The sequence below is a fragment of the Megalobrama amblycephala genome, linkage group LG4, assembly GCF_018812025.1.
Source record: "Megalobrama amblycephala isolate DHTTF-2021 linkage group LG4, ASM1881202v1, whole genome shotgun sequence".
In the NCBI taxonomy this organism is placed as follows: Eukaryota; Metazoa; Chordata; class Actinopteri; order Cypriniformes; family Xenocyprididae; genus Megalobrama; species Megalobrama amblycephala.
In genome coordinates, this window is record NC_063047.1 from 54,914,238 (window position 1) to 54,934,374 (window position 20,137).

Here is a 20,137-nt window from a genome sequence, read left to right on the forward strand (position 1 = left end):
AGGCGCATATCCAATTGTCCATGCAGAGTGTGGAAGTTAAAATTAATACAGCGGTTACTGCATGACATGTTTATCTTAACATGCCTTTTTCTCTATGGACACATCCACTATACTGCAGAGATGAGAGTCAGCATCGTTAACTTCATCTTTGCCGCCAACACTGACTCAGAAAACTTTAAATTATTAAAATGTCAAGACAGTCCTCCAAATCATTTTGATGGCAGTCTTTGTCTCAGGCATTTCAAAATGATTAAACCAAATTTTGAGGTTATGTGCAATGAAATTGGCCCACTGGTAAGTCCAGTTATCCAATCACATACACTGTTGAGGCAAAGTCACGTGAGTTTTTTGTTGCACATTGAGAGATTTATTCAGTAAATTTGTTTCCAACGTAGTTTATGCACAAGTCTTCTTATTGTATAAAAATGTATTGTATATTCCTCAATTGAGCGCATTTTTTTGCGCATTTGGCATCAAACATCTTTTATGCGATATCCCAAAATGCGCATGAAAATAGGTGGATGGAAATGAAACATAGCTAGTTCTCTTTCAGTTAAGTCTGTGAAGTGTGACTTCAGAATGACCCTTTATGCAAAATGGAAATACTCCTGCAAATTTAAAATATTTACAGATAAGTCAGCCTGGTCTTATTGTTAGTACGTAGGTATTAATACGTAACTTTCAAAGACACAAAACGTACATTTTTGGTACATTTGGATAGGTGCTGAAACGTACAATATGGACATATTGGCAGCATTTAAAAGTAGCATTATTACGTTTTTACAGTGAAAAAACGTAAAATATTTATGAAACTTTCATGTCATAAAGATATATGTATAATTTCCCTTTTATCATTTTATAGATAAATGTAAGATCCCTAAGCCCCACCCCAAACCTAAACATACCCATTTTACACAGAATATTAAAAGAATAAAACATAATGGACAGAAATGTGTAGGAAAATGACAATTTTAGTAACAATATAGCATTAAAATTATATTTTGAGCCATTATTCCTACACCTATCCCTAAACCCATAACCATTTCTTAAAACTACATACGAAAATGTCAAAAGTGGTACCAAAAGTAGTTCAAACGATGATGAGCTGCAGTCACAGTCCTCTCCGGCGGTAAAAGTTTTTTAATGGGTACAGAGCAGAATTTAAGTTATTAATTCATAAAAATATGAATACAGCTTCTCTGCTTGAAGGCATCTTCTGCATGTCGCAATCTGTGACGAAGCAGGTGAGAGCCAATGAGCATTGTATATCAGTGCCATAAACCATGTCGAAACGCTTCTCAAGGGCGCAACTTTCAAATTTGATTCATAACGATCACGGGCTTTGACCGTGATGGTCGCTGCTGGGAATGAAGATAAAGATTGCTGGATAAAGGGCTGAATTTAGTTCTAAAGATTTGGAGATGAGTTTGATTCTAAAGATTTGGAGTACAGCGAACAAATAAAATTGATGTGATTTGTGAATTTATGTTGCGTTTTCTTATCTTATCATTCTATTGTCAGTCGCTGCTTAGGAGAAAACATCTTTTGTGTAGAGTTCGACCGATAGAACGATTTACCAATATTTTCCCTGATATTTAAGCATTTTACCATAATCGGATATCGGTTTTGTAATATCAGATTTACCGATAAACGGCGCCATCTTGTGGGTGTTTTGAGAATTGCACGCAGGATCGCCATTACAGTGCATCTGAGTTGAGACGAGACGATGGCGTGCAGAGGTAAAGTATACTTACCTGCTTTGCTGTAATTAGTAAACTTTATTTAACATAACAGCCATTAATGCACAAATTAGATGTTACATAAATGCCTGAAATGTATCTAGTTTATGCAGCTTGTCTCTAAGAAATAAAAACATTAGTAAATATAGCTGCAAGCAGCAATTACGGGGCCAAGCACAAAAACGGCACAATAAGCCAGCCAACATGGCTGTGAGCATCAGACCAACTGCAACAGTGAGCAATTAAGAATCTATTAAGATCATTTTAGGCAAAAGAGCTGAAAAATGATCAGAAAATGAGGATTTACTGGTTCATCACTTTCGACCAATAGGTGGTGCTGTGACCAAATTAAAGTAGTCTGGTCAAAGTGAGGTGACAATGACACTTGCAAAGTTTGGTGTCAATATGTCAAAGCATTGCAGAGATACAGACTCAACAGTCATTTTGGTATCATGCCTCTAATTCATTGCTGACATATAGGAAAACGATTATGTCTGTCAACATGAAATCCATAAGTTTTTGCCGGCATGGTCTGAAGATGATACGATTCGATTTTGGTGAAAATTGGACCAATGGTCTAGGTAATTTTAAAGAAAATCAAAGTAGTGGAGAGTTATGCTGACTATGGCAAAATTGGCATCAATGTTCTCAGCATGACCCATGGAATCTAATAAGACCAGTCTCATTACAATAGGCCACATTTATATAAAGCTATTAGCATTTTGTAAAAATGTCATTATAAAACTTGACCACAAGGAGGCGCTATCTCAAAACCTATTGTGTACCTTCAGAGCATGGTGCCGATAGCACATCCTGAGTTTCGTAATGGTACATCAATGCATTCGTATAATATAGCATTTTATATCATAATACTGTATTGTAGTTAAAGGAAATTTAATGTTTTGTTCCATTATAGTGCCACCAAGAGGCACAATCCCACCAATTTTTTTGTGTGTCCTCAGGGTGACCCATACATGTGTGTGTCAAATTTGGTGTCAAATATCTCATTTCGTCTTGGGAGTTATAGATATTTACATGTAAGAGATCATAAAAAATGACCCATGGATGATTTTTTTTGCCATTTCCTATCAAAATTTTGACATTTGGGTATTAACATTTAGTTAACCAGCTTAGGTTTCATGTTTCCTATTCTGGTTTTGTCTTGATCCGACTAACGGTTTCGAAGATATTCGCAATTGTTTTTTAAGTGCTAAATCACCACGCCGCACAAACCGTAAGTCGGAACCTAGCATGTTTGGTATCGTTAGACTTAGTAAGGATTCAGGAGTCTAAGGATATGAAAATAAGTTAATCACATTAAAAGTTATAAGCATATGAAAAAAAAAAAAATTCTCTACTAGGTGGTGCTGGTCCAAAACTTCTCAGGCTCCTTCAGGGCATTGTCCTGATGACCCATACCGAGTTTCATAATGATACGCTAATGTGTTCGTAAAATACAGCATTTTAGAGCAAAATTCAAAATGGCCGATATGGGAAAACTGGATATCATTCGACTCGGTATGATGCCCCGGATCCAACGAGAAATTTTCATGACGGAAAATGACAGTTGCATAGTGTGCATTCGAATTGTCTTGAGCCAAGGAATCAGAGGAAAAAAGAATTGTGGACAAAGGTGCCAAGTGTGCCAAATTTAACAACTTTTTACCATACGGTTCTATGAGCTGCCATAGACTCCCAGAGCGGAAGAATAATAATAATAATTAAAAAGAAATCTAACGATTACAATAGGTGCCTACGCACATTCTGTGCTTGGCCCCTAATAATTCTATATATACAATATACCAGTGTAGAAATGCAATAAAATACAATGTTTTGTTTGATATATTCCAATATTCCAGGGAATATTATTCAGTTATTTAACATTATCCAGTGAATTATTCTTCACTCTTTAGCCTATTAAACAGCTTATCTACTAAAACTGTATTAAAATGAAGTATTACATTTCTGCAAAGTTGATGACTCCTTGAAAACATTAGACATTCTACATTTATTTTGCTTATTGTTAACATTAGTGTTGCTGCTGATGCTTTTTATAAATTATGATGCTGATGCTTTTTTACAAATTAACATGAAAGACTACTAATTTTCAACAAAAACAGTTTAGTAACAGTGCACTTTTTTATTTTTTGCACTTTCAGACCCCTCTATTTATTGGTGTATAAATAAGATTTGTTTTGTTTTCTACGCAAGGAGGGAGTGATTGTTATAAATAAAATGGTTTGTTCAGTTCAGTGGTGTTGTAATCGTGTCAAAAACAGAAGTATAACAGTAAATAAATATCGGTTCTGCATATCAGTTATCAGCCACATAAACACAAATTATTGGTATTGGTTCTATAAAAAAAAAAAACATCGTTCGATCACTACTTTTGTGTCTCACAGCTAACAAACTAAATATTACAAAATGGTTAAACAATTACAGAAATGTGATCATTTTAAGGTTTTAAAAGTGTAGTCTTGTTTAAAATTATGTAATCATCTGAAATGAGTTTGCAGCACCAGTCACGAACAGAAATGTTATTTCATGTGAAGAAGACTAGTAAACCACACTTAATAAATGCAACAAAACCATCAGCCGTCACGTCACTTTAGTGAATAACCCATTTCTAAAATAACCCATCTCAAAATAATCGTTAGTTGCAGCCCTACTTAAGTCACCACTATTTTCAGGCCAAGAACTGACATTGTAGAGACATGCTGAGCATCCCTGTTACTAAAATAACTCCACTGAATCAGTTCTCTTCTAATAGTCTCATTGATTAGACCAGAGCTGTGACATAGTGTGGTGTTGTAGTGGGATGTATGATGCTGAGCTGCTGTGTAAGCAACATCCCTAATGTAATGTAATTAGGACTTTACTTTACACACTCACATTCAAGCAACCACAAAGGCAACATAAGAACTAATGGTTAATTTATAACTTTTTATAGCAGAACTAAATCATATATTCAGATCTTCTCATTTATATTTACCTAACAAGTGCCTAAATGTTTTTAATTACCTATTATGCTAATAATAGGGAATTTAGTCAAATTCAGTGACTACCGATCAAGTCATAGAATGTGATTATCAGCAGATACTGATCTGCGGCTGATCGATCAGTGCATTCTTATTTTCCAGAGGCCAAAGACTATTTATAGTGACTTTATATACTGACATCTGTAAACGTGTGCTTTTGTTAGAGCAATGAGGATGATATGACCAGGAAACTGGGCTGTATAATGTCAATGCTTCTCTAAATTATCAATTGATTTTGATATACTTTAAGTATCAGTCAAAGTCTACGACTATTCAAAACACCTGCTGGTATGACCTCACCAAACCCTGCATCTCACAAACACACTCTAGTGCACATTATAAAAAAGCAAAAGACATTTAACCTTATCATTTGAGACAGCAGGGGTTTTATTCTGATCAAACTGCTGCAGTATAGACTCAGAGATGCAGAGAACTCTATCTAGGGCAGTGTGTTCTAGAGAGCTTAGCTGTCTATGCCAGAGACACACTTGCTATTTCCTTCGATGGTTTACCCAGAAAAAAAACTTGAGGCTGTAATTACCTACAAATAGCTAGACACTGGGTGATTTAGGGAAGTTTTACTTAGGCTGTTTTTAGCTCTATTTTGGTTGGTCAAAGGAGAAGTATGAAAGTTTTCGAATGAAATTTGACTTGTTTTTCACTGGGTTTTTTTCTATTGCGGTGTAATCACACTGGAGGACTGACTATGCCCAGGACTGATTGACTTACTAAGATGCAATAGAAGTCTAAACATTTCCTCTATCAAGGGCATCTGTAGTTCAGTTTAATTGCAAGTTTGTATGCAAAGCTGTAGTTATGAAAGCTGATTCACTCTGACGCACAAGGTCTCATAAAAAGTGATGGACTTTATATTGTTACGGCTACATTTTGTTTAACATTTTACATAAGTTCTGATATACTATAAGAAATGGTTGTGCTCCATATGGGTAAAAGATCCTTTTAAGGACCAACACAAAACTAATCAATATGGCTAGAAAATAACCAACATTATTAGGCCTAAGTTACGCCATCAAGACGCACATGTGACAGCATGATGAACTAGGTGCTTTACAATTCCACAATGATTCCTTACAGTCTCCTTAATGTTTTCAAACAAGAAGTAAAAAGCAGCTTAGTGGTCATATCATAATGCGTGTGTGTGAGCACTTAAGCCTTTGAGGATCTATTAAAATACAGACAGCAAGTTCTCACAGACGCCCATAGTAAAAACGAACTTAGTCCATAGTAAAGAACCTTTGCTACCGCTGCACAATACTCTAACCAAGAAAAAATGGTGAGAAGACTAGAGGTGCTTCAAAACACAACTAACTGTTGTAAATCCTATTAATATTCTAAACCTAAATTCGATAGTTCCCATTTCCGACCATTTGAACGGGCGGAAATAGCCTATTTGTTCCTGGCATTACCCACATCGGAAAAAAATCGACAAACTATACATATATACATATCAAGTTTTGCTTAAAAAGTTTAAGTTAACAGTTAACGCGAGACTCTTCGAAATCCCGAAAATTACTAACACACACTAGATAGATAGATAGATAGATAGATAGATAGATAGATAGATAGATAGATAGATAGATAGATAGATAGATAGATAGATAGATAGACTAGTCAGTTCCCTTCATAAACATGTAGAATCATAAAAATACGCTTTCAAATGAATTAAATATGATATCTAAACCCTGCCAATGCATCTCCGCAGTGACTGGAGTCTTATGTCTCTAGTTCACACAGCTCTCATGATAGAACAACTGCAGTATCTCAACGTTGACTGTATCGCTGTCCAGAGAAGTCATCAAGCGGAAATAATATAAAATAAAAGCAATATATGTGCGCTTTGAATCGCTATCCTTATCAAACTAAAGGGCAGGTGAGAAAGCACAGCAGACAGACAGCGGTCACCATTAAAAACAGCAGCTCATTCACTCACGCGCGCAACACGAAAACAACATCCGTTGATAAAAGTGCGGGTAAGTACAGTGTTTTTCCCAATGACGACTATAAATGATTTCTTTAAGTGATAAAATGAATTAAACAGAAGCACTGCAATGACAATATAATCTCCGAGACAAGAAAAACAAGAATAAATATTCACCTACTCACCTGTTCCCTGACGCCGAGGAGCACCGCTGGCCGCTGCTACCAACTGAAGATGCTTGAGCGCCAAAACCAACTTCTCCGCCAGATGGGGCGCGCGACATTTTGGTGCAGTGAACGAGGGGCACGCTGGGTATTGTAGTTGGCGTAGTTGGATTATTTACAAGCACAATTATATTTGAATTTAAGCTGTTTGAGAGATTCAGAAACAATTTACACATTTTACACATATTTGTTTATTATTAATGTATATCTGTTTATTATTAATATGTAATATAATATTACATATTATAATATATATAATATGTAATAATTATCTAATCTATGTAGACTTAAAGAAAATCATTTTAGGATTTAAAACACAAAAAAGTCGCATTATCGATAAAACATGCTCAATGTCACAGGACAGTCGTGATAGGTTGACTGCAGTGCCAATGCAAAGGTCACCTCCCTTTCTGTCGAATCTGCAGAACCAAATTACTATATAAATGTTGCGTGAAAACACATTATGAGTATTTGCAGGACTTTAGAACTAAACAAGCTGTGTGATTTATGTTATTTGGTCGGGTTTTTTTTTTTTTTTTTTTTTATTCTGTTTTTTGTTTTTGTTTTTGTTTTGTATGAATATTGACGAATGTGCTCTTGTTTAACGTCCCCGTACATGCTTTGTTTTAACATGGCTGCTCCCGCAAAGAGCACGGATGCATCACTCTCAGTTACTACAGGTCAATCGGCAACTGTTTCATCTGTGGAAAATGTCCCACTACAGTATAGTCTTCTTTTGGATCACCTTATTGGTGACAAAAGACAGATTAAAGACTTGAATCCGACCGTTATGGGTGCTTTACCGAGTCCTCAGAAAACAGAGGAGCAGAAGATGATCGAGAGGGGAATGGAGAGCTGCGCGTTTAAATCACTGATAGCATGTGTCGGAGGTATTTCATTGATAGACATTTTACACGTTTTACACTGGTTGCATAGTTTCCCGATCAAATAAATGTGTTGTCATGTTTGACAGTTCAACAGTTTATCAATGAACACTGTAGACTCAAGTATTAGGCATTCTGGGGTACATTAATACTAAAATACTGAGTAATGCAAAGCCATGTAATACATTCCAATATTTGTTGAGTTATGTTAATAATTCATATGTGGATGATAAGTCATATGTGAGAGGTTTGTGACGAGACAAGCGATATTCCCTATATCAATATATAATCAAATCAAAATTTATTCAGACACCTTGAACATTTCATTCTTTAATATAGTTTATTTACTATAGTTTAAATAATAAAATAATGACAAGATCTCAGAGTTAAAATGTTTCAGAAAAAAATAATCTTAATTATGTCAGATAACATAAGCAAAACATGGTCAGGTCAAAGTGTGAATAATTTTTGGTTCCAAATTTTTATCAGTTTTACTGGTAGTCCACTGTATGAAGAATTTTTGGGTATAATATGTCACAGTTTACTTTATTTTGCTATCCTCACTTACATAAATGAACTATAGTGTCCTGCACCCACTAGTAAAAATATATCAAAAATGTCTGAATAATTTTTGGTTTGACTGTATATTTAATTCAGAATCAAAATCAACAACTCTAATTCAGCATTTCTCTCTCCTTTAGGGTTTGTGTTGGGAGGTGCTTTTGGTGTCTTCACAGCCGGAATTGACTCCAATGTTGGTATTGATCCCAAAGACCCCCTAAGGACCCCCACAGCAAGGGAGGTGCTGAGAGACATGGGGCAGAGAGGAATGTCATATGCTAAAAACTTTGCTATTGTGGGTGCAATGTTTTCATGCACGGAGTGTCTCATAGAATCAGTGAGTACCATTGTCTTATTTTGTCTGTCCGATTGCATTCCGTTGTCATCTCCTTTTTCTCTATCAAATAAACACTAGTCTCGTGTAGCCAGACTGACAGCAGAAGGTTTGGACACCATTGCAGCTTTTATTGACCAAGAACTGCCCAAGAGGCTGTCTGACTGACATGAATCGGCCAGTTGCGATGTCAGCGTCTGTTCTTTCATGTTTACCCCAAATATGCTGCTGATATCCCCTTCTCAGCTACCTGATCTTTCATAATTGATGTGAGAGGGCACACGATTAATAAAATTGGATCACTAGGGAATCATTCCAAGTGCTGGCAAATGGTCGGCCAGGCTTGGAAAATAATACTCTTCCAATATCCATTCGGCAAACAAGTTAAAATATCTTTTTTTCGTTTTGAATAAGTGCCTCAAACAAAACTCTTGGACATCTTTTTTTTTTTTTTTTTTTTTTTTTTTTTTTAAAGTCTATGCCATGAACTTCACATACTTTTGAAAATCCAGTGTTGAGCTGATTCCTGATAAACGCTCATTGTCACAATAAACATGACGGCTTTTCTTTCATGAGGGGGGTTTGGTGAAACTTCAGCTTTGTTTCCAGACGGACCGTTAAAGAACACGACACGCACATCTTCTGGACATCAGATGATGATTTCAAAACTCCCGAAGTGTTTACCGTTTTGTGTGCTTTATGTATCAGATGTTCAGCCAACGGTGGGGGTGACGTCTGAGGTTGAGACTAAATAATCACTAATTTTCACATGGTGGCAGTCCTAGAAAGAATTTTCTAAAATATTACTGCTGAATGTAAACATGTTGTTGCATGTGAAATAGCACACATTTGTATTATATTTGTAAATGTAAAATGTTTTACATGATATTAATGTTTTATGCATGCAGATTAAAGCTGTCAAATTCACTGTCTAGAAACAACCAGTTATTTAGTGTTTTACTTCCAACAATGCATTGCATATTCAAACTTCCACTTTCATTTTTTTTCATCTATCCACTTAAATAAAACTAGCCATCATATTTAATATACTGATGTAGACTGTATGAAATACTATAGCAGTATACTATTTCAAATATGTTTGACTAATTCATTAAAAAAAAAAATGTACTTGCATTTGCTTATGTTGCTTAATATCTCTCAGTTTAATATGGATTAATGGCGTCACCTAGTGGTTCTGTATTTGAGCAGTCTACTCATGCATTCCTTGTAGGATGTTTTGTAAAGATTTTTCAAAGACCATTTTTTTTCAGTACTGATCTTCTGTGTGAAGAATGGTTTTATTTCTCTCTTCTAGCATCGTGGAAAATCTGACTGGAAAAATGCAGTATACAGTGGCTGTATTACAGGAGGTGCCATTGGATTCAGAGGTAATTTCAAATTGGGATTAAAGATCGGAAAGAATTTAGATGTGTGGTAATTTGATATGGTTATTATTATTTGGACAATATGAATAAGCTGTTCCTCTCTTCATTAGCTGGTCTTAAAGCTGGAGTTCTGGGCTGTGGAGGTTTTGCTGCTTTCTCTGCTGCCATTGAATACTACCTAAGATGAACATCAGCTTCAGGACTGTTACCATGCACTATTGTTTGTTCCTCACAGTATAATGAAAGACATTATCACGGAGGACATTGTGCAATCTTCCTTTCTCCCACTAATCAAGAGGTGTTCCAGCCCTCCAGAAGAGATTCGGTTGCCTGAATGGACCAATATGACAACAAACTCAAGCAGAAGTCTTGTACAATTTAAGGGATGCCTTGACCTTTCTGTCTCAGACCATCTGATGCTATGAAAAACTATTTGTACATAATTGTACTGAAAATGTCATCCTTTGTGTTGGTTGATGTTCTGAGCGAAGTAAGACAAAATGTAAAGCGTTACACCTTGTCTGTGGAAAAATAAAGTGTGGTATCAAGTATTTATTGAAGTTCGTAGTGTAATAGGTCATAATTTCTTCAGATTTTTTCACACTTGTTGCCTGTGGTATGTTGTGTATCAGTGAAATGTTAACACACAGCTTCTTAGTAAACAAAGGCAGCTCAGTTTAAAAGAATTCACCAAATCAGATTTATTTTCTCCAAAGTGGTGTTTGGATTTACAAGTTTCAAGAAAATAAGCTCAATCAAGTGTTTATATTAGTTTCACTCTGTATCCCCTTTCTAAAAGGAGAGTTCTTAAAATGTCATCCTACAAACAAACAGAAACCTATATATTTATATGAAATCTGATACAATATATGTGTGAAAATCAAAATGTGATCAAAAATAAGAGGCAGGGAGTGCTAAAGGTTGTGCATTAGGAAATCACAATGAAATCATGCTTTGAGGTCAAGCTGACATAGCAAGGAAATGAGTTTTCCTCAGCAGGAAACAGATAATGCAAACATGCTTTCTGGTCTCTGCCCAGTTCTCTGAAAAGTTTCCTTTCCCACTTCTCTAAACAAGAGTTAATAATGCTGAATTGAGTTTGGAGATGCAACCAAGGAATGTGTTGGAAGATAAGATGCTTCTCAATCCGTGCAAAAATCTAAACAGAGTAGATGTGTAACATGGCTTTAAACCTGCCTAAGATTGTGCCAATACATTGTCCAATTGTGTCTGTTTCATGAGGAATGGACGCAGTTCAGAAAACTGGGTAACATTAAAGACCTTTAGAGTTCAGATTTGTTTTAAATTAGCTTTAAGAGTGCAAATATAAAGACAACACAGCAAGCATACAGAACCTCACTTAAAACAATTTTAAGACTTAGAAGCATGTTTGAATGACAAAGTTAGCTGTAACAATTTATCCAAATTAAAATCAAACCTACTAGCATAAAGGCTTTAAGTGTACAGTACACTGTGCCTGATGATGCAGAGATTTTTCTTAGTTTTGTGTATTGTACTGTGAACAAAACAAAAGTGTGAGTAGAGACAGTCACAACCTAAAACACCACCTGCCCAGGGCTGCTGTGCACTGAGCTTGTGTCAATATCACACACAACTTTAATACAAGGCACTGTATTTTACGATATTCCAGACAACACGTAGTTTGGGGGTAAAACAAAAATTTTATAGATATTATAATATTTAATATAGCTCAATTTTCTATCCTCAGACTTTTATGCATATATTTGCCTTCATCCATTCCTGTTACATCCATTTACAGTAAACTATAAAGCTCCAAACAAAGCACCCATCAAACCAGCAAGAGTGCAGTCTAGTTTTGATATGTATTAAAAAACAGAGCAGCTGATAACATTCCTGAACATCTACACCTCTTATTTCTCAACTTCTGCCCTTCTCACAAAACTTGTTAAAAGCATGTCCAGGTCATATATTTAAGAAAATGAAGTCCATTTCATGACCAATAAGCCTTTTTTATGACAACTAACTTGTTGATTTCTCTTTTCATTTAATTTTTATTTTATTATTCACTGCTTTTGGGGGTGAAATATGATCTGGACATGTTTTCATCAGATTCACCCAGTTTGTAATTTACAGTAAAACAACATAAACTAAGTCCAGTAAGTATTCCATATATTCCAGTAAGAGAATTCCAGTTTGCCTGATCCATATTCACAGCCATTCCTGTAGAGATCTGATCCTGTGTGGATGTTGAGCAAGGGAAAGGCAATGATGTGGAGTCTCAGACAGTTTAGCTACATGTCACTTATCTATAAAAAGTGTCTAAGAATCTTTGGTTTACCAAACCCAAAAAGTGTTGAAAAAAATATTTCAATTATAAATGTGTCTTATGTAAATCCTTTTTAATCACAGTCTCATCTTTCATCTCTAAATAATTGATGATAACGTCTTTATCAAACCCTGAGCTGAGAGAGGAGGCTTTGAAGACACTAGGACTTGTATTATTATTTCCAAAAAAAAAAAAAAAAAAAAATTGATTATTAGCACTGCACTATGATTTAAAGGTTAAGTGTGGCATAAATAAGCCTGTTGGACAGTACATATATTGATTTATGATAATGTTCCATGCATTTCAAAACTCTGAATATAAACCTGTTCATATATTCTAGGCTTACACTACACAGCAAAAAGTTTGTGGACATCCATTCATAATTAACAATAGGCCCCTTAATTCAAGTAAAAACAAATCTACATCACACAATGATATTCAACAGAATAGTATGCATCCAACTTTGTTCCTCAGTTTGGGAAGAATGTAAGATGTTATAGCAGCAAAGGAATGACAAACTCCTAATTAATGCCCATTGATTTGATTTAAATGCTCGTTGGGTGTCCACATGCTTTCCGCCATATAGTGTATATATTACATTATGGGTATGTCTTATAAAACACAATCTGAAAATGAAGGAGTGAAAATTGAGAGAATGTTGGTTATAGAAAAACGTACAACGTATGCTACAACTAAGAAAGACAACTGAGAAAAGCATTGACATGATATACTACTGAAAAAAATGAAAATATCAGAAACATAACATGCATTATGATTAATATGGCCAACTCATCTGCCAAATGCATCCCATCTCAGCAAAACTAAAGAAAGCATAGTGTTGCCATAGACAAGAAGCAGCAGCTTGAAAGACTGCATAGTTAGTTTTGAAAAGTACTAAAGCTTTAGAAATGGAGAGCAAATCATGCATTCTTTCAGTCCAGCAAAGACCCCGTTCAACCTCCTAGAGAGTGAGCTGGGAGCTTATACACACTGTTATATAAGTCTTTCTGTCTCTCGCACACAAACACACTTGCTAAAGGCAACCTTTAGGTCCAGTTTGTCTTCGAAACACACTAAATAAGAGTGCATGGGTATGTACTGAGCAACATTTTAATCTGACAGTTCTGCAATACTGAAAAGTGCTTAATGGAATCTACAACTGTTAGTTGCATTCATTCGGCATCCAGCATTCACTAAATGTATTATGAAAGATGCTGCAGGTTATGTTAAAAGCCCTGAAACAAAGGCTTCTGAGTTCCTTGCTACACTTACACAAGCTCTCATACGCCACAGATTATCCCTAAAAATGACCCTAAGCAACAGCAAATCACCCATTTATACTGCACTATTCATCAGTATAGAAATAAATACAATTATTTATCTACAACTCAAAATTTAGGCTCAGTTAATAGAAAGATTCATAGAAAACTCATGCCCCACATCAAGAGCATTTCACACTCACAAACACGACACTATTACCAGGGTTCTCACATCTTTTGACCAGCAAATTTCTGACTTTTTCCATGATTACTCAAAATTTTCTAGAAATTATTTAGTAGACATTGCAATCATAAAAAGTGATTTATAGCCGAAAAATGATTCCTCCGAGGAGCTGAGCATAACAAAAAAAATTGACTACTGAAATTATGAATTTTAAAGATTACCAATGACTGTTCCACACATGAAAGTCACAAACATAAAATTCCCTGATATTTTCCATCTTCCCAAGACCATAGGAACCCAGTATTGTGCCCTTTAGATATACAAATATCAGTTTTCAGAGTAGGTGGCATGCAACTTTTCTATCCTTGCCCATTTGTTCACATGAGCTATCCAACTACCCACAATCCCTTGCTTTGAAGCTCCCTGTGTTATTGCTTTGACTACTGCCTGGAGATGCCTTCGGGCATAATGTGGCCTAAAAGATATGCCAAGCGTTATGTGCTCACTCTTTGTACCCTGCAAAGACCCCATCCCCCTATAGACTCGAGTGCTGTGTATGCCAATTAAACCAGGCATGGGCAACTTTGATCCTGGAGGGCCACTGTCCTGCAGAGATTATCTCCAGCCCTAATCAAACACACCTGAACAAGCTAATCAGTGTCTTCCAGATCACAAAAAAAGCTACAGGCAAGTGAGTTTATTATCAGGGTTGGAGCTAAACTCTGAAGGACTGAAGTTGCCCATCCCTGGTTTAAACATAAAGACTGACTCTCTACTGCCCCCCTGTGGATGGGAGGACTTCGGATTCTAAGAAGGCCCACAGAAGTGAAGCAGAATTCATTAGCAGCCTCCAGAGCATGTGTGGGGCGGTGTGTAAACAGTCACAGCAGGGCAGTGTGTGTGTGCAAACACATTCACAGAACTCTAATGAGCTGTAAACAAGAACAGCAGCACTGCAGCCATGGAAATGCTTACCATGTGATAGGAGCTTTGAGGCGAGTGGGAAGTGATGTGAAATGTTGCTCGGATGTGATCTGAAATACTGTGGGTTTAATCTGATGAATTTATTATAATGATGGCTAAGCCATTCACATAATAATTTCCCTCATTTAAACCAGTGTATTTCTGTACTTTAAGCACACAGGGGTAGAATTTCATATATGTGACAAAAACAATAACCAAAAAGTAACAAGATAATTCCAATGACATTCAAAGACATCAGTCCAAACTGTAACAGATACTCCAATCAGAGAAGGAAGAGAGGGTCTTGGCCCTCGATAACTGACCTAAAAGATGTTCCCTGGAGGTCACTGCAGTAAATCCAGTGGAGTAGCATTGTAACGGTCGTACATGTAAATGTGAGTGTGTGCGTGGAATGGAGTAAAGCAGAGAAGAGTAAAATGAAGAGGAGTGATAAGGGTATGTCTAACATGAAGTCTTGGTTGTACTGTAACAGTAGTAGATGCAGTGCCATAGCCTTCAGCTGTGACGTCGGTTGATTGTTTGTTCTAGATAAAGACCTTCACTAATCAGCCTTGGAGATATCCAAGAGAGGCTCGGGCGAGGACAGCGGAGAGGCCTGGTTCTGAACATCCCGCTGACGCTTGTAGAGTCGGAAGCCTTTACGGCAGAGGAGGACAAACCAGTAGACCTGCGGCGACAGGATGCAGAGGTTGCCCAGGTTGGTGGAGAGCGGCAGATGGAAGGGAACGCTGTAAAGTGGGATGCCGTAGTGGGAGCCGTAGGCCCAGTACATGTAGGGGAAGAGTGCGATGCGGCACATGAAGAAACTCAGCAGCACCATGCCACCATTAACCTTGTGCAGCCAGCAGTCCTGCATTCCCAGCTACAGAAGAGACAGTCAACAGAGAATAAAAGGAAGAGGAAAGGAAGATTAGAAGATGCGGGCAAAACAGGGTTAACATTAAATATAATGGAGAGCTCACCCAAAAAATGAAAATTCTGTCATCATTTACTCACCCTCATGTCATTTCAAACCCATAAGACTTTAAAAGATTTTTAATGAAACGTCAATGGTTTCTTTTCCTCCACTGAAAGTCCAGGAAACCAAAACTTAGAAGTCAAATGTAAATGAATCCGTATGAATCATGCACTTCAATCCAAGTATTGTGAAGAGATACAATCGCTTCATATGATGAACAGATTTAATTTAGGCTTTTTTCACATATTAACACACATACATAGAGCGCGTCACATATGGTAAACACAGAAACTCATGTGGGCGTCACACATTAGAACAACCTCATTGGATCTCACACATCACAAACATAGTTTGAGCTTCCGTGTTTACCATGTGCAATGTTTTCTCTATGTATGGTGTCAATCATTGTTTCGATGTAAATAAAAGCAGTAGCGGCTCCTGGTCCTAAATTTCGGTAGGGCATATTCTAGGTCTTAGCATTTTATGATAAATATTTTGTAAGCATTATATTTTAATCGCTTAACACATCAGACACACTTTTGGCAGAATTCTAATGTACTTGCGTTATTCAGTCTGAGGGTGGCATTCTAATGATGATTGACAGACTTTAGTACACATGACAAACGCATAGAATGTCATCTTAGAATTGCCTTAATGTACTATATATTGCCTCCGAATGTTGTTTTAGAATGTTACAAGTTGTATAGGAATTCCAGTGAGGAAAACAAAGTCATGTCTATTCTCAGAACAAACATAAAACAAACACAACAGAAAAAAACTGTATATAAAGGCTATTCACATGTATAACATGTTCAAACTAAAGGATGCATACTTTTATTTTTTGAAATGCTACTCCACATAGGAAGAACAGACATGCTACTTAGTTAGCAGGGCAATGTATTAGCCAACTGACCTGATGCAGACACATAGCTGAAACAGACTGATATCGTCTGGGTAGGGGCTCTGGCTGCCCCACCTGCCCTTACAGAGGAGCCACGGCTGAATAAAAGCCTAAATTAAATCTGCTCATTATATAAAGTGATCGTAACTTTTCACAAGACTTGGATTTAAATACTTGATCAATATGGATTAGATTTAGGATGTTTTTATGACCTTTTTGGATCCTCTAAGTTTTAGTTACCTGGACTTTTAAGTGGAGGGACAGAATTCAAATTCTTCATTAAAAATATCTTAATTTGTTATTTGAAGATTAACCAAAATTTTATGGGGGTGTATGTTATGACAGAATTTTCATTTTTGGGTTAACTATTCTTTTGACTATATTGGTGGATTCTATGAATAATCATTTTTAATTGTGACAGTCTCAGTTCAGAACAACATTCCCACAGACCACCTAATGACTGTTTGCAGACCATCTGATGATATACAACTAACACAAAGTGATTTCTCAAAAGGAAACGCTGAATTTTTAAAAGTTTTTTTTTTTTTTTTTTTTTTTCTCACCCTCATGTCATTCCAAACCTACATGACTTCTTTCTTTGGAAAACAACAAAATATTTTGAGAAATGTCTCAGTGTTATTTTTTGTTTGTTTGTTTGTTTGTTTGTTTTTTGTCCATCCAATAGAAGTCAACTGGCACCAAAACTGTTTGGTTACAAACAATCTTTAAAAAATATTTTCTTTTGTGTTCCGCAGAAAAAAAGAAATTCATAATGGCTTGGAAAAACATGTAGGTGTATAAATTATGACAGAATTTTTTTCACCCTATTTAACCCTTCAACCACAGATGCTGGGACTCCTTTGAAATGTAATACCCCTGACTACCAAACGGTGGCATGTGGAAGCACATAAGTGGTGCATGTCTGAAAGCAATTTCACCTAATCACTCCAAATAAGCAAAGATCAAGAATCAGCAGAAAAATAGTTATTTGGAAAAGTTGAGAGACAAAGAATGCTTCATCTAGCAGGGACAAGCTGTTATCCACTACATTTTTATGTCCCTATCATACACCACAACTTAGATAAGATTTCTATTTCAAATAAATGCAGTTCTTTTGAACTTTGTCTTCATCAAAGAAAAAATAAATATCCACAAACATATTAAGCAGCACAACTGTTTTCAACATTGATAATAAGAACTTTTTATTTTACAAGTTAACAGAGAGGTGAATTTTAAATCATTTTACATGTCCCAGGGTCCTAAACATAGCTTTTAAACATGAAAACCCCACAAATGATTAATTATTATTATATATTACTTTCTCTAATCAAAATGTTCCAGTATCATCACACATAATTGTTGGTGGGAAAACAACAGCAGAAACATAAGCAAGTATTAGCTATAGATTTTATGGATTTTCACTTTAAAGCAGAAACACTGTGTGAATGCTTAGATTGTTTGGTGCGCTGACAGACCTCCATCTCTGTATTTAACCATTTATCTTGACTAAAAGAAAACAGAAAAAAATGTTGACTGGCAGCTCCTGTGCAGCACTGTGAAGGACAGCAGAGTAGAATACACAATCAGTTTGTGAGGGTGTGTGCATGTGTTACCTGAATGAGGATTTTGCCCACTGAAACAAAAGGAGTGCTGAGCTCTGTGAGGAAGAGACAGCCAATGAAGTAATCACCCTGGTCCTTCCTGAAGAACTGATGTACACAAAGAGACCAAAAACCACAGTCAGCACAAGCATGAGCACACACACAACCTATGTGAACAATAAGGGTATGAATATGTAATGCATTAATCTGATAATGAAAATTAAATGCATACACTACCAGTCAAAATGTGGGGTCAAGTATGATTTTTTTTCTTCTTTCAAATATTTTTAAAAGAAGTCACTTTTGCTCACCAAGGCTACATTTATTTGATCAAAATACAGTAAAATAATATTATTTTAATATATTTTAAAATGTAATTAATTCCTGTGTTGGCAAAGCTGATTTATAAAAGAAACAAATATTTTTATTTAGCAAGGATGCATTAAATTGATCAAAAGTTACAATAAAAATTTTTACAAAAGATTTATATTTCAAATAAATGCTGTTGATTTAAACTTTCCATTCACCAAAAAGACCTGAAATATTGTATCATGGTTTCCATTAAATAACATTAAGCAGCACAACTGTTTTCAATATTAATAATAATAAAAAAATGTTTCTTGACCACTAAATCAGCATAATAAACTGAAGGACAGAATTCATTTCTGAAGGATTGAGTGACACTGAAGTGACACTGAAGACTGAAGACACTTAAGTCTGGAGTAATGATGCTGAAAATTCAGCTTTGCCATCATTGGAATTTTAAAATATATTGAAATAGAAAAGTTATTTTAAATTGTAAAAGTGTTGAAAACAGTTGTGCTGCTTAATACTGTTGTGGAATATTTTATCACAATGCTTTGATAAATAGAAGAAAAAAAAAAATCTTACAGACCCCAAACATTTGAATATAGTGTATTTGCCTATTTTCTGAGAAAAAAAAAAAAAAACTAAATCAAGATATCCAATCTAGTTCCAGTGTCCCTCCAGTTACATTTGGGCATATTCATTATAATTAATAAAATTATATATTACAATTAATAAATGTATATTAAAATAACATTTAAAATGATTAAAATAAGCAAATAAAAACATCAAACTATTATTGTATCATAAATCATAACACCATTAATAAAGAATTGTAATTGAAATTAATCACTGTCAGAGAAAATATTTATAGCCCTAGGGACAAATCAGGCTCTCTAGATCACAGCCTTGTCAGTGTTTTACAAGTAATCTTAGGCTAAAGTAAATCAAACAAAAATCAAATCAAGCTAAAATAAACTTATAGGCAATATTAAATTAAAAGACAAACAAAGTAAAACTGACCCTCATGAGCAAACACAAAAATAAAAACACTAGACAATATGGAGAGAATGGTGTTTACACAGACACAGATAAGGTCTAGAAATTACTCTATGGCTAATTTTGCGAATGGTCCACATCATATGTCTGTGTTATGATACATGATGCTGGATATGGTGAATCAGAAGTGTGTAATGCGTGTATAAATGTAACAAGATAAGAATGACCAGTTAAAACAGCCACCTGAACCCTCCCAGCTAACCTGAAGTGTAATCTTAAACCACACTATTTGGGGGGAGTCTATGGTTTCTGTAATATTTATCTATATTTTATTTATCTATACATCCTCTTTGTCCATGCAAAATACCTTACTAAGCATTACTGTATGGTAATGTATTAAATAATTTCAAAAATTAGTGAAGTGAAGTGTTATATTTCTTGTTTAATAGCCAGATGTTTTGTTGTGGTGGTCTGGGGTTTTGTCTTTCTTTGTGTTATTACCATGCATGTCAAAATCTATTTGTCCATGTTTG

General features: G+C 35.6%; 3 protein-coding genes across 8 annotated transcripts in view; 1 reads left to right on the forward strand and 2 right to left on the reverse strand.

Moving 5' to 3' along the window:
* The window catches only part of specc1 (sperm antigen with calponin homology and coiled-coil domains 1), a 228,311-nt gene extending 221,307 nt beyond the window's left edge, over positions 1-7,004 (reverse strand). For 4 of the 5 annotated variants that reach the window (XM_048190068.1, XM_048190067.1, XM_048190060.1 and 1 more), the window contains exon 1: positions 6,902-7,004. The gene's annotated coding sequence lies outside the window, so the exon portion shown is untranslated. Of the gene's footprint in view, positions 1-6,893 lie in introns of all 5 variants that reach the window. The other variant, XM_048190062.1, reaches the window with a different exon arrangement.
* Positions 7,005-7,543: 539 nt separating this feature from the next.
* On the forward strand, positions 7,544-10,655 carry timm22 (translocase of inner mitochondrial membrane 22 homolog (yeast)). Its single transcript, XM_048190073.1, has 4 exons — positions 7,544-7,830; positions 8,526-8,722; positions 10,035-10,107; positions 10,215-10,655. Exons 1-4 carry the CDS (start codon positions 7,557-7,559, stop codon positions 10,289-10,291), a joined length of 621 nt encoding a protein of 206 aa, XP_048046030.1. The 5' UTR covers positions 7,544-7,556; the 3' UTR covers positions 10,292-10,655.
* Positions 10,656-10,780: 125 nt separating this feature from the next.
* The window catches only part of tlcd3a (TLC domain containing 3A), a 69,792-nt gene continuing 60,435 nt past the window's right edge, over positions 10,781-20,137 (reverse strand). For both annotated transcript variants that reach the window (XM_048190071.1, XM_048190072.1), the window contains exons 4-5: positions 18,312-18,407; positions 10,781-15,701 (exon numbers count right to left, since the gene is read on the reverse strand). In XM_048190071.1, coding sequence (XP_048046028.1) covers positions 15,381-15,701; positions 18,312-18,407 — 417 coding nt within the window. In that variant the 3' untranslated portion in view covers positions 10,781-15,380. The remainder of the gene's footprint in view (positions 15,702-18,311; positions 18,408-20,137) is intronic.

What these genes read in the sequence shown, in the direction of transcription:
- timm22 (XM_048190073.1), top strand. Translation starts at nt 7,557, where the DNA reads ATGCTTTGTTTTAACATGGCTGCTCCCGCAAAGAGCACGGATGCATCA. An exon ending in ACTGATAGCATGTGTCGGAG is followed by an intron (nt 7,831 to 8,525) that starts GTATTTCATTGA and finishes TCTCTCCTTTAG; the next exon opens with GGTTTGTGTTGGGAGGTGCT. An exon ending in AGGTGCCATTGGATTCAGAG is followed by an intron (nt 10,108 to 10,214) that starts GTAATTTCAAAT and finishes TCTCTTCATTAG; the next exon opens with CTGGTCTTAAAGCTGGAGTT.